General features: G+C 32.9%; 1 protein-coding gene across 1 annotated transcript in view; it reads right to left on the bottom strand.

Annotated features, from left to right (window-relative positions):
- Nucleotides 1-377: 377 nt before the first annotated feature.
- LOC109610272 (disks large 1 tumor suppressor protein-like) overlaps nucleotides 378-15539 on the bottom strand; it is a 70536-nt gene continuing 55374 nt past the window's right edge. Inside the window, exons 3-4 of the mRNA XM_025412601.1 lie at nucleotides 3227-3358; nucleotides 378-445 (exon numbers count right to left, since the gene is read on the bottom strand). Of these exons, the coding sequence (XP_025268386.1) occupies nucleotides 393-445; nucleotides 3227-3358 (185 nt within the window). The 3' untranslated portion in view covers nucleotides 378-392. The remainder of the gene's footprint in view (nucleotides 446-3226; nucleotides 3359-15539) is intronic.

Raw genomic sequence — 15539 nt, 5'->3', positions numbered from 1 at the left:
GTATCCGATGGTACGTATAAGGATTCTTGCGGATATACATTTCGCGATTTCCAATTGACAATTCAATATTAAAAAATTGCTGATGGCCAATATATAATTTTATTTCTATACTAATTTCAATTTATATGTAATAAATAAGAATCATTTATCATCTCTTTCTCATACACACACATAGCGTTTTCAAAATACAATCCACCGATAATTTACAACAATGATAGATACGAGAGTCGTTATCCACTTTAATATATATGTAACGAAACTTTGCTACTTGCATCACGATTAGATCCTGTACAGCAAATCGAAAGAAATAAAATGATAAACGAAATAACACGATCGAATAAATGTTATCTCGTTAAATCGACGAGATTCTTAAGCCGTTTTGTTCATATCGTTTAATAACGGTGGTGCAATTGTAGTTGCTTGTGCGGCATTTCGTAATTTAATCCTGTCGAAAAATACAAACGATCTTTAATTCCAACAATTTATCAGCGAAAAAATAGTCTCTGGATATTTCCTTTTCGCCATTTTTATATTTGTTGTTCGATATTGGAAATTCTTTTTTTAAAGTTACTTTGAACACTAGATAATTGAATTAAAATTCAAAATAAGATTATAAAAAAGTTATGAATACATATACCTAAACAAGAGATGTATGTTTATGTCGCGAATTTTCTTTTTTTAATAGTTATTTTTTCGCAAAAAAAAATAGTTTTTTTTTTCGCAAACAGCAATACTCTGAGTTCTCTTTTCATTTGAATTCATTTGAATAAAATTGACGCGCATCTTCGCACATCTGTTCGAAATTTTGCGCACAAGTCGCGTTTTCTTTGATCAATAAAGCGACACTCTGGAGATTTCCGATCGCAAATTTAAATTCGCTAGTCTGTGTTTGCAGTGGAGCTCGAGTAGCCCCAAGTGCACCGTACACCAAGTGCACTTTATCTATCGACATCTGTCGACGCCTCAGGCTATCTCAAAAAACTTTTCTAAACTGGCGAATTTCTGGACACACAGTGAGAGAGATCAACTATATCATGAGATCTCGATTGGTAACACACACTTGAGTCAATTTTCTTCCACTCGAATATTCCAAAATCATCGCGTATTCCGTTCAGAATTTGTCCGAATAATTTGAGAATACAAAAAACGCGTGTGACAAGAATAAAAACGTGCAGAATTTCAACGTTTCCAGAATTTATTTCTATATATATATATATATATATATATATATATATATATATATATATATATCATGAAGATATGAAATCTTTCTCCTGAGAATTATATATTAAAGATGTTTCTTTTTCATATTATTATTTTTATAGTATTTATATATATATTAGAAAAATAAGTAGAAAAAAATGAAAAAATGGCAATAAGGAATGATAAATTGAAGAAATAATTGAAGAATTATTTTTCAGAAATTTCTTTATTTCTTTATTTCTTTAATTTCGAATTTACCTTGGATATTCTTACCGTCTTTCTAACTTTATTTTCGATTATTTTCAAGTTTAATTAACAAGAGAAAACAAAACTCGATCTTAAAAATAGTTAAAGAAAACAAATTTACATCTGGAAATTGCGATACATTTTGAAAACAAATGTTATATAGGTGCTCCAACTTCGCTAAAGGTATTAAGAGATTCTCAGCCATTATATGTTCGGCTAATCGAGCGAAAAACAATGAACACGTTCGTGGATCGTGGTATGACATATTATAGTTGGACGGAACCGGTTACACGTTAATCTCCCGGCTAATTTCGCGGCCAGCGGGTGGCAACTTCGTCACATCGCATCCGTCACTTGACAGTCTCGGTAGGGCGTATAATCTTGACGCTATTGTCCCAAAAGCTGATAGAACACAAGCCGTGGAGCCTGAGTCCGCTCAGTTTATCGGCTAGCAACACACCGGTCGCGACGCAACGTATTATGTGGGGGTGCATGGGCCTCGCAGCAGATACATTTGACTAATCTCCGATGCGGAAGCCGCTCGGCCGGATGGCGAGTTTGAAACAAAGTAACGAATACAACTGTGTGATGGACGTGACGGAAATGAAAGGAACGACTTTCGGTGCAAATCGATTTGACGCGTGAGCGAGCTATCCGAGTAACAACAATGCGCTGTATCAACTTCGCTTCTGCGAGAAAATTGATTATAATATACCCGGTGGTATTGCGTATTTTTGAGATTCTTCGAGAATAAATGGAACGAAGTTTAAAGAGGAAAAGAAATATTGGTTGCGAGAAGAATCAAGAAGGAATAAATCGTTATCGTATCTCACGCAATAATACGCGAAAAATCTTCGAGGGTCGACGCGCGCCACTTCTAATAAATAATGATAAGTTGGAGATTTGATTCTTTCTTGCTATTCACCTTTCTTCCGGTCAGAAAGAACTTTCAGATATGTCGATATTTTACAGAACGATTCAACGTACGTGCCGATGTTAATTTGTTTTTCAATTAAATCTGGTATTTTGACGTTTACGTTACATTTTTATCAAATTTTCAGAAGATTAAAGAGATAAAATATTTCTGTAAATTCTTTCCTAGATATACAGGGATTGCTTTGAATGCGATGGATATTTACTCATTGAATGAATGATCACGATTGAAATATAAGTAAATAATTTTAATTTTTTTAGGCATCGCAAATTCCACCTTTTAACTATAGTGAATGTAATTGACATTTCATCAATAAAAGAGAAAAAAACATAACGTATATAATTCTCTTAGAGGTATATTTTCAAATGAAATGTATTAATTGTGTCGAAATGATTTTAACGCGCAACTGCACGCTATCTCGAAACTATCAAAGAGAATTGCGAAATAATTAGTGATTATTGTGAAAGCGTGTCTTCAAATACTCGCAATAATTAGCCGCCGTTATTTCGAGCTAAAGCGATTGGCATTATCGACTATGATGATCGTTTCACGAAAAAATTTTGAATTATGAGCTTTTTGAAACCGCAAGTTATGAGTGAGATTTTCATAAAAAGCGATATATCCTGTTCGTCTCAATAAGACTGATTTTTTATCATCGATCAGCTGATATGAAGAATTTGTGAAAATATCAACTTAATCACTAAATACTCATATTTCTTAAATTTCATGATCGTTGTTCGCAATTGATTAATAGAGAAATTTTTGATACAGCCATCAGCATATCTAGGCGTATTATTTCAAATGTATAAAAATTTACAAAAACATTACAATGATCTGACTTACCTAGCAATGCCTGAAAGAGTCTGCTCTTGAAAATACGTATGACACGTTCGATTGCTAATCGCAGTTGTTTGTCTTGCGGTCTCGTTAACTTGGCATGATAATCCTCGAGGAGCTCCAGAGCTCGATGAGCTTCTAAAAACAAGCAAAAGATAAACAGATTAAAAAATCAGTCAATTACTTTTCATAAAATTAAAAATATAAAATTTTATCATATACGATATAATATACAGATACATATGATACATACAATACGTATATATCATTCACTTAAATTTAATCAATTATATCACGCATTTCAATTTCATTGTTCATTAAACATTTTGCTATTGCTTTACAAACATTAGCTATTTCTTTCGCCATCAGTACAGTTCTACATGCTAATTGATTAACCATATTTATAATGTAAATCGGATGTACATAATTAAATAATTAATTTGATTATATTTTGTATTTCTATCTAAAAGTATTATTTTCACATGTTTTATTAAATATATCTGTCAATGTGCATTAATTACAGTATATTATCCATATTACACTTTCCGTACATCTAATTAATTTTAAAAAATTCATGATTTTCCTCTCTACAATTTCGATATAAAATTCAAAGACTCGTGATGCGTGACTAGTGATCCGAAAAATTAAAAATGGGACCAAACTGCGTAAGAATAAAAACAGAATGGAGAATGGAAGTATTTAATTCACGAGCAAAAGAAAAAAAAAACAATATTAGAATAAAGCAATAACTTTACACTAGTTATTTAAACGTCGATAAATAAAAAAGCACACCCATATAAATACCGGAATTTTATTTTCAATTTAATTGAATTTTGACAATTAAGTTTTAATAAAACAAAATATGCGAATAAGTGCAATGACATATCTTATAACGTTACGATTTTATCATTATATATGATTCTCGCTCTTGGTTAGAAATATGACAAACAATTTTCAATATCTAATTTCCCAGATAAGATTTTTTAAAATTATTTTTACTGCTTATTTTGCACGTATATGATTTATGGTATTATAAAGTAGAGGCGCCAATATAATATATATTGCATCTTGTGAACGAAAATTTCTCAATTACGCGCTATATATCTCTTTCACGCACCAAGATCGTATTTAACCCATTTCCTCTCCCCACTAGCCATAAACACCAACCCCTTCACCGAGGTAACGAGAGTGCCAAGCCATTCGGAAGGTGAAACGACTCAGAGATCTCGTGCACCGGTGAGTACAAGTCGAGAACAAATAACGGCAATTGCATCGGTTTCATGACAACGACCGATGATACAATAGTTTCTTTGCACTTTCGATCTTTATCTTTCCCTTTCTGCGACATGACGAGAGTATTCTCGTCGCGCATTACAACTATACGATCGTCGCCGTATTTCCATAGATGCAAACGTAAAAATTCTATACGCAAATCTTTTGCAATAAATTATTAAATCGACAATTATTATAATATATCTACTGAAATGTATTTTCGCAACATAAACATTTTAATACTTGATATAAAAAAATTGAGTTATTGATATATATTATCTATGACACGTGCTAATTGCAAAATATATTTTTTCACCACTTTATAAAAAGCGATAGATCGTTTTTTGGCCAATGTATATATTCAATCTAATTTCTTTTATTAAACATAAATTTAATATTCAAAATTATTTGTAATTTTATTTCGTAAATAAGAAAGCAACAAATTTGACAAATAAATATGAGAATAAAAAAAGATTAATAAAAAATTCTACTTGAAGAGAAAGAGAGAAAGAGAGAGAGAGAGAGAGAAAGAGAGAAATAAAAAATGGAAATAATTAAAAAAACCAACTCAAATGTTCATATAGATACACGGAGATAATTTTGAGTTAACGAGTAATAAAGAGACGGATGTGCTAGACTGTCTACTGATTTATGCAATTAGCATTATCATGACCCTCCATGCACTTGTTGATCCGCATCACTGTACATCGCAGAAGGAATTTCTGCAAAATAAATTTTTATTCATCAAACAACAAAGTAGACTCCTTTCTTGCTCTGAATGTTTCTTTAGAAACAACAAACATGCGCATATATATTCGATTGGATGATAATACGCTCTTAAATTCGCTGAATTTTTTGCTTCATTCCTATTTTACAATTCATATAAGCATGATAAATTACTTTATCAACGCTTTCATTATATTAAAAATATCTCTGCCATAAAAATATTAGGACTTTACGTTCTGAATTATTTTATATCATACTTTTTCTTATTAAGCTAATCTTTTTTCTTATTAAGACTTATATTTCATTTTAAAGCTTTCTTTTAGAGGAACATGAAATAATTTTAATTTTATATCTCCGCCATATTATCTCAAGTTTATGACCATATCAATACGGCAAAATGTTTTAAAACAACTATGAAATTTGATAGAGAAGACCGCATACATGTCGCGATAGAATTTAGAAGAATGTAAAGCAAAATAACATTTTATAATTTCCAGATAAATTCGGTTACATATGTATGCATATCTGTATTTGTTCGCAACAATTTTTTTTAACGACTTATACATTCTCATGCGTTTGCGAAGATTTGTAAAATAGCTGAAATGGCCAAATGTTTTTTCGCAAAATTTTCAAAAAGTCTGTCATACATGAAAAATATTCATATGGTCTGATAGTGATATTTATGTGTCCCATTTTAACTAAAAAAATTTTTTTAAGAATAAAAAGAATAATTCCTATGAAAAACGAGTCAAATTTGCTATATCCATCCATTCAATGTTATACAAAAAAATGAGAAATTTTGAAAAACAACATGACTTGGTTAATTAGCGATATTAATACATGTGTGATGCGTTATATATATGTATATACTTCACAGTAATATTCACATGCATGAAAAATTCAGCAAATAGTCTTATATGCTTAAATTATTTCATAATATGAATACTTACATGAAAAAGCAGACTAAGCATTACTTTTATCTATGTATACTTTTGTTTTAAAAAAACTAAAATAAAAAGAAACTAAAAGAAAAATTTAAATCCAGAACAGAGAAAGAGAGAGACAAAAAAAGGGAGAGAAGGGAAAGGAAATTTCTCTGGTGGTAATAACACGGCAATGGGCATGTCATCTACCTTCGCGAATGACAACGGAACTATGCCAAGTATGGCCGTTCGTCCCGGCTTTATGGTTCATCCGGTTGCACGTCGCGCTTCATGAATTATAACGCCGTATCTCCTTTACGAGATGCCGCTGTGCTCGATTTTCATGAGCACGAGGCGAACGAACGAGCTCGTCATGGTTGTGAGAGGGCTGTGTTTATCAAGCCCCATGGCCCATCCGAGAGCCTCGGACTTTTATTAAGAAAGGGGAACGCGTTTTCCTCGGCGTTTGCCAAGTTGATTCCATTCTTAAGAGACGAGCTTAAAGACGACATTGATGCAGTAATTGCAATTACATCTCATACATTAAATATGAAATGTTATCTTTTTTTTATAAAAGCAATACAAATTGAATTATTAAGCGCATAAGAGAGCTTGAGAAGTAAATTAATGATACTATTAAAATAAATAACACATTTTGTTTTCGATAAACAACCAAATTTTGTTTCAAATAATATATCAGAAAATATCTTAATGTTACTTAAATGTTAATTAATTACGTTGTCTAAATCTAGTGCATAGATATGTATATACGTTGTCTATGAATAATTCGTAGACTGTCTGAAGTTACTTTCCATGAACTTTCTATCGTGTTTTCTGTTTACACTTACTCGTCCTGTATTTTCAATAAATTTTGAAACTGTTTTATTCGAAAACGTCCACATACTGCTAACTTTCCACAATTAAAGTAAACTTATCGTTTGATAAAGAAAACTTTGTAAGAGAATTTGTTTGCGAATACTACGTAGTATACTACGTAGATTTTTATCTACTGTTTTCCATTTTGAGCGAAAGACAACAGATACTGTCCGCAAAATATTTGTTCGCGTATAGTCCACAGATATTCAAGATATCCATGTTGTATATATCTACAAGCAGTGTATGCAGGCTACAAAGTTTAAGTGAAGCAAAGAAATATGTGAATTTCATTTAGGATCTAACTTAGAATTATGGCCATGGTCGAGTTTAATTCGAGGTCTAATTTAAGATGAAGGTTGCCGAAAAACAAGGACGATCGATATACTATTATTTTCATTGTTCATTACATGAGCCGCTGACATAGTTCGCATGTAATAATTAAAGGGAACCCCTCTGCGTTTGTCTAATTAAAGCACGGTAATTATCGAAGTAAACTACAAGTCGTTATTTCACTGTCTTCTTCGTTTCACGGTGGCATAAGACAAGTCGTCGACAAGAAGCAATAATTATTTCATTCGTAGCAGCTACTTAAGAAAACTGGAAGGATAGAAAAACAAATTAGAAAGAAATGTTCAATTTAATAAACTCGTTCAAAATGTTAAATATCTTCAGTTAGACTTTTTCGTACATGTTATGCTAATAACAGATGATAACAACGGAGTATCCTTAAAAACATGTTTTGCAAATTTAGATAAGAGTAATGTATATACAATTTCTCATTAGATATTTGTTTAATACAAAATATTTATATATGATTTTCTTCAATTTATTTTCACATATTTGCCAAAAATTGTCTAAACTTTTCTAAATAAAAATTCATCTTCGATTACGCAATTGTATATTACGATTTTATTGACACACGACTGACGCATTTATATAGGAATATCAACAACTCTTCGTAGTTTCATATAACAGTAAATTCGGAATTCATCATTCTGGCAGTAAAAACGAACTATCGACAAACTGTCGAGCAAGGACACGGGCCAGAAATCTCAGTTACATACAATGTACCTAATGCATACATATGCACGACTCGCTGAAATTCTACAGACGATAGTTCCAATCGTGCTTATATAGTAAGTCATATGATAAGTCATGATGCAGCGATCGAATAAATGCAAATAAATAAAGTACGTATGGAAAACGTGATTATTAGAAGACTAATTAAAATATTGAAAAAAATCGTATAATTGATTCGAACAAAAATATACTATGTGTAAAATATGTATCTCTTTAAATAAAAATTGCATTTTGTTACAAATTTCTTTGCATTGAAAAAATGATTATCCTAGTTGCATCAATTAATTGTTAAAATGCTTGCTATGTCTACATAAATAGGAAAGAATAGTTATTCGTTATTCACGTTTGTAAAACCATATATAAAGGCAAATGGAACAATTGTCATACAGAAACTTATGAAAAATGAGAGCTATATTCTAACTAACGATGACCCATGCAACATACCCATAGACTATTATACTTCATATATAGAATGTCAAAAAAGGAACGAATGTTCCACTAGTAACTACATTCTTGCAAATATAGAAAAGATAAAATTGGGAGATAAAAATAGCACAAATTAACTTATTTATCAGGTCAAATTGAAACTCATTTTGTCGAAAATATATTACGTATTTATGATGTGACATGAAAATGAAAATGAACGAAGATTCAAAATACATATTATTCAAAATACATGTTATTGTTTATAAAGTAATTTCCACTTCCGAGGTAGAATATATATCCGCGAATCTAATTCGACTGAGTAACAATCACGCTCGGAGTCACGGAAATTCGCGGAGGCATTTAATCCTCGACGCCATATTCGTCATGATATCTGACGCACATAAGGTAAACAAGCCAGCTGTGGAATATAGATTTTGCGAATTTGCAACCCGCAAGAATATGGATTTGTATTCGCGGAATTATGTAAATTCCAGTAATTGGATCTCGCCCTTCCGCCCTACGCGCTTTGTTCGCGAAAGCACGCATACGCGTGAGACATCGGGTATATTAATGCAAAGAGTTTTATTCCTAAATATCACGCAAATTAATTTAAATCTTAAATTGTTAATCTTTGTTGAAAATATTTTATTTCGTCCTTTAAACAAATTTATTTAGTATTAAACACGAAAATTTTTCCGTTTTAATAAAATTGCGAATTGCTTCAAAAGATTTTATTAAAAACATTTTATAAAATAATTTATATTAATACGGAAAATGTATGTGATCAGATTAAAATATGGAAAATCAGTTTCAGCTTGTATTTCAATCAAATTATATATTTTTATCTTTTATATTGTATAATTCAAGCTTTGACTTTAATGGAATTCTAATGTGTGATTTACAATCACAAGAGATATTTAATATTGAATTATTACAGTTATTTTATATAAGGATGCTCTCTCCCATCCTCCAAGTATATTCACAAATAGTAATATCCAGAATATAATCGCCATTTACCTAAATTTACAGCAATGCACGATTGGGTTTTGCCATCTTTTTTCTCGTTACTGATAGAAAACATAAATCCAGTATGCGAACTGCAAGATCCGCTATTTTGCAATCGGCAAACCGCATGCCGGAGAGAGGAAAGGTATACCGGAAGCAAATTACCATTTAGACCAACTATCTCTAATTACTAGTGGCGATAGAACAATGCGCGGCTGTGTAATATTAAGGGATGAGCTGGATAGTTGGTGTGTAGCTGGATCTATCCAAAATAGTCGGATAACTGTGGATTCAGGCTGCATGCGCAGAACGCAGGATGTTCGATTTATCTTCGAAGAGAAGGAGGTACATTGCCGAGCGATTAAGAAGCAGGATATATAGTAGAAACGGACTGCTGAACTCGTTAACATTTAATGTTTTCCTAGAAGAATTATACAAAAGACCTAAAAGGAGAATTAGTATAACGAATTTCAATAATCGCAGAATCCATCTAAAAAAGAAAAAAAATATATCCTTGTAAGAGTAAAGATAAAAATAAAATATTAAAATAAAAAAAAACGATAAAGATAATAAGAGATAAATCGCGATAAAAAATGTTGAAATTAAAATTATTAAATTTATAGATGTTTAATATTAAAATAGTTATAGGTATTTATTAATAAAATTATTATATAGATATTTTAAAATAATTCTTTTCTCTAAATATTAACATAATTTCTTAAAATTTTTTCCCCAAATATATATATATATATATATATATATATATATATATATATATATATCTTTTATGTACTTTTAATGCTCGTGAAATTGATAGAACAGATCTGACATTACTTTCATTTCGCCTTCCTGCTGTCGCATATACATGTAATCTTATTGCTCTTCTCTGCATGCGTATTGTCGAACTTTGTCTTAAAGAAAGCTTTGCTGTACAGTGAGGTAATACTACAGAGAGGGAAGAGGACATCAGAAATGCTTTTATTGAAATCGAAGAGAATGTTCGGCGCATACGAAGAAAAGCGGAGCGTATATTACTTTGATCAAGATAAAATCTAAGAATTTAAGTAGCGCACATTGCGCTTTAAAGTCTTATATTAAAATCGAAGTCTTATATTAAAACACGTATGGCTTGCTAGTCTCTGGATTACTTTATGATTAATCATGATGTTCCTCATCGAATAGTTAAATCACAAAACTTTCCTATCACCTATCGAAATTACCGGGATAGTACTAACAATAAGTAAAACTGTCATCCCCTTTCTGTTCTTGTCAGCGGGTGGTGAGTGAAGAAAGGAAAGACTGTGTCGCGCACATATAGCAGTAGCTGGATGGGAGTTGGCAGATGCAAAGGTACTCGACGAGGGGGAAAGATGTGAAGAATAAACCCGTCGGACGAGAACAGTACAGTTGCATAATGTGCAGTCGACGAGGGAAAAACGTAGCGTAAGAAAGGAACGACGACAGTGCTGAAATGTTATTTTGTAATAGCATAAAAGAAGCGTAAAACGCTCGCGGATCAAGCGCTATCTCTTATGACTCTATCCATAATCCTTCACGTGTTTTACATTATCTAGTCTACTTGGTATCATACAGTTAAACAGCTCACGGTTTTTTTATTAGTAATAATTCCTAGTAATAATACTTCATTATAATAATATTTTTACTACATTATAATAATACTATTATAATAATACATTCATATAAATTACGATATGTGATAAATTACGAATTCATATAAATTACAAAAGGTGAGCCAATAAATTATTTAATATATGTATATATGTATATATTTTTTGGCATACACACAAATGCGCGTATCTATTCTCTTATACTTCTTTGGCTTTTTTTTCTTTATTGCGAGACCATCAATTGAAAGGGAAGAACGATTTCCTATAGACAGGCAGATGCTGCCAGATGTAAAGATATTTTCCTCGGGAGTGAGTCGCGGTGCGAAGAATAAATCGGTCACCAACGCGAGCAGAGGAAAAAAAAACGAAGTAGGCAAGATGGAAACAGGTGGAAAAGTTGACTCGACGTTGCGAATGCTTTTTTCTCGTCTCGACTATAGAAAGATGGGAAGCTCCTTCCGTCCTGGAGGAACAACTGTCTTTCGCTTTATTCATCTCTTTCTCTGCTCTATGCTGCTCTATTCATATTTTCGTGCTGCTCTATTCTTATTTTCGTGCTACTCTCTTCAATCTTTTTTTACTGATACTATAGTTTCATTATTCCTTTAAGTTTTCTGTTTTTTTCATTATATTTTTTATTATTTATTGCTAATTATATCACAAGAAAGAAAGTTCTTTTGTTCCGAAGTTGAAGAAAACTACTGTTTGACAAGTTAACGTAAACTTATCAATTCGAAATGTTTTTTCAATTATTTTACGATTCGAGACATGCATCGACCTTATTTCAAATATCTAAATAAATTAAAACTAATAAATTTAGATTAAATTGCTTTAAATAAAATTGATAACGCGATACAGAGATATGTAGCTATGTAAATTTCGCACAGCAATGTGCAGAAAACGCAACGTCCGAATGAATTAAGACAAACTAGACAAACGGAAGACGGTAAAGTCCCTTCTGGAATTAATCACGGTCACGCGGACGTTATTCAACCGACGAATATAAACAGTAGACAATAAAGTGGAGAGTCGCGAGCGCGAGCGGGACTCAAAAGCAGGCAGTACAACAAACAGCACCGATTTAATCTGCGTTCTGCGCACGACGTTAAAATGGACCACCGCCCAGCTAGCTAGCCACCCAGCGGTCGTCCGAGCCAACTGTAGCGTGAAACCGCGATAATCTGGATGGCCATTTGCCTCCAATCTCGTTCGCGAATTTTTCGTCCTACGGAATCTTCCTCGACGAATTCACTCCAATTCAAACTCTATCGCGCATCTGCTTCCAGTGTATTAACTTCAGCAACGGCAATAAAATTATCACTTGTTATTTTATTTTGGTTAAAAATATCAAATAATACGATGCAACATATCGGCTTATATTCGCGATATATATCTCAAAATAAGAATAACACCGCACATTTTTTTACACGACAAGAATAAACTCCGAAAACAGAATTTTTAATAATTGTCATGTAATCGATAATTTTTTTATTCGTAAACGGTATATCTGGAATTATATAAGAGATTAAAGAGTTTTTATATAATTCTTTCCTCTCTGAGCGTCACCGATACGAGACTTTATGTAATCAATTTTACGTTCTGCCCTTCGACGTCGTCGTCCGCGCGTAAATCGTCGCCTGGCGCGCGACGGAATATTAAATTGCGCTACTTTAATTGTTGTTGCCCGCTTCGCCATTGCCGATCGACAAATCACGAGTCGCGGATAAATCACAGCGATATGCCAGTTAGGGGCGTGCAATCCTTCGTCCCTTTTTTGTTGTTCTCACATTCTTTCGTTTTTTCCAAAAAGTTAGCGCCGCGTTGAATCGAATCGGACGGGCAGCTGGCGCAACGAGAAAATGAAATTGACGATAGGTTTTCTCCACACACACGGCGAGATTTTCTTAAAATCGCGACAACGAATTTCTCGAGAAAATACGTCGATTGGTCAAAGGAAAAATAACGAATGAAGATAAATAAAAACACGACATTACCGTATGTCATTACGATACAAATCAAAATACTCTTCGATCATACGATTATTATGATCACATCGATAGCTTCTGCATCTTTGCAAAGGAAATTACGTCGAAACAACGTAAATAAGGGATACATATAACGAAAATTTCATAGTTAAATTGATGTAAACATTCAGTAAGTTACAAGCACAAGAGTGACGAGCCAGGGATTATTTGATAATAACGTTAATGATATTACATTATATGCGTCGATCGATAAAGTTCTTTTGCGAAACATGTTAGATAAAAAGTCAGTTTCAACGGAAGACGCAAGCGGATGCAGTTTACCCCTCGTTTATTCGATAACCTCTCCACGGAATTTACATGTACCAGGCGCGACTACCGCGCATCGCGCTTAAACCGCTTTATTATGCAAAATCTTTCGTTATCTTTCCTTTCTCTGTTTTTTTCCTTTGAATAAGTCCGGCCTCGCGTTACAGTCGTTTCCTTCCGCTCGCTTCCGCGGTGATCGCCCCCTAAAATTACGCCAAAATCCGCTGGTTCCCAGAAGTGACATGCGCGTGCGTGGAAATGTATGCTTCGCTTAACTTCTACATATGAAACTCCCCGCGAGCGTCGAGTTGACTTCCCGAATTAATTATCCCATTTCCGTCACCCACAAGCTTCGTGTCAACGATGGACAGAGAAGTAGGTATTTGAAACTGTAGAAATAATTACAACGGTCTTCCGCGAAAGCTCCAAATTTTGTCCAACTAAACTTATTCGCTGTACCATAAATGTCATGGCAAATCTCTTGTCTCTATGATATTACGAATCATATCGACATTTGACATGTCCATAAGTAAACTTAGAAAAACAAATATGAGGGAGAAAGTAATACCTGCGTTAGAATGAAATCCGTTCGTTGCAATATTTTATATTTGCACATTAATATAATTAAAGTACTTACGATATCGTTCAAGATAGAGAACTGTGGGAAGATAACAGCACATGCCATTATCCCCGTGTACGTGAGTATACATGTCTGCTAATTAATAGATGATCCTCCGGTAGTGGTTGTGCAGCAATATTGTATTCCCAAGTCTCTACCGGCTCAATTGGTGCCTCGTGAAAGATTTCACGTTGCCACTTTGAGTAGGCGAACACATTTCTTGCGGCGACTTCCGCTCGATCGAGAAAAGTTTTCAATGTCTTTGATAGCAAAAATTGGGAGTACGGGAGTCACGGCACGTATTCTCGAAACTTTCGCAAATTTTTTGCAAGTTGAATCAACGATCGTTCGAGAAATTCCAATGAATACCTTTTAAAATATCGTTAATGCGAACGATCAGATGTTATAGATTAACGTTCAAACTTGTTCAAAAGACTTTTATAAAATCTTTAAGCTTGTTAGAAATGTACGTACGAATTATAGCCGTTATCGAATGTAATGTATATATTTTAAATATAAATATAGAATAAGTTTTTCAAATAATATGATTTTAATTATACGGTTATTTCTTTATGTTTCTTTCTTTTTTCGATCCTGGATTAGAAAATAAATCCGTTTCTGCGACAGATTAAACAATCTATTCCATTTCGAGGGAAAAAAAACAACAGTATACGTAATGCAATTTCGCACAGATATGCACAGATACAACCGGCGATGAAAAAATTCACTGAAACGCGCGGTAGATATGCTCGGTTAGGTTTGTTCGGAGCACTAGATAGCAGCAATGTTTCCATCAAACACTATTCAATAAAATCATCCAAATTATATCTGCAAGGAATATCTTATATGTTATACATTTGTATTCAATCTACTAATTAGCAATAATATCGAGAATTTTCGCAAATGATCTGGCAAACACACACTTATACATTTTTATTTACATAATTTTTTCTTTAAGAATGCGTGAAAATTAATTTTAATAAATTAGAAGAAATTATAAATTTAATTAAGAAAATATAAAAAAAAATTGAAGTGCAAAAATATCTCAGATTGTTTACAATTTATGCTTAACTGAATATGTGCCATTTACCAGCCAATTAAAGAAAACAAAAGTAATTACAGCATTATTCGTCGAGACTGGCAAAAGACCGATTATGCGATCGCATGCCGGAAATGCCTGTAGTCAAGTACATCCGATGTCACACGTAGCGCGTGTTGTCACAAGCATCTGCATCGGATGTACGAAATCGATTTTCGGGGTTACGCACCTGTCAACAGGTTAATTTCTCTGTCATGCTGTACGTGACGACTTGTTCTGTTTTTTTTATAACTCGCTGACGTGACGCATTTACGTTTAACAAACATTACCGAACCCGATGGTTATTGTAAAGTTCAATGTGATTTGAAAAAATAGATGAAGAATATATTCCACGTGTTGTATATAGTTGTATATAGTTGTTTATGCACATGTAT

This window comes from Camponotus floridanus, unplaced genomic scaffold, assembly GCF_003227725.1.
Source record: "Camponotus floridanus strain SB8 unplaced genomic scaffold, Cflo_v7.5 scaffold53, whole genome shotgun sequence".
Lineage (NCBI taxonomy): Eukaryota > Metazoa > Arthropoda > Insecta > Hymenoptera > Formicidae > Camponotus > Camponotus floridanus.
This window is presented reverse-complemented; position numbering and strand designations above follow the sequence as displayed.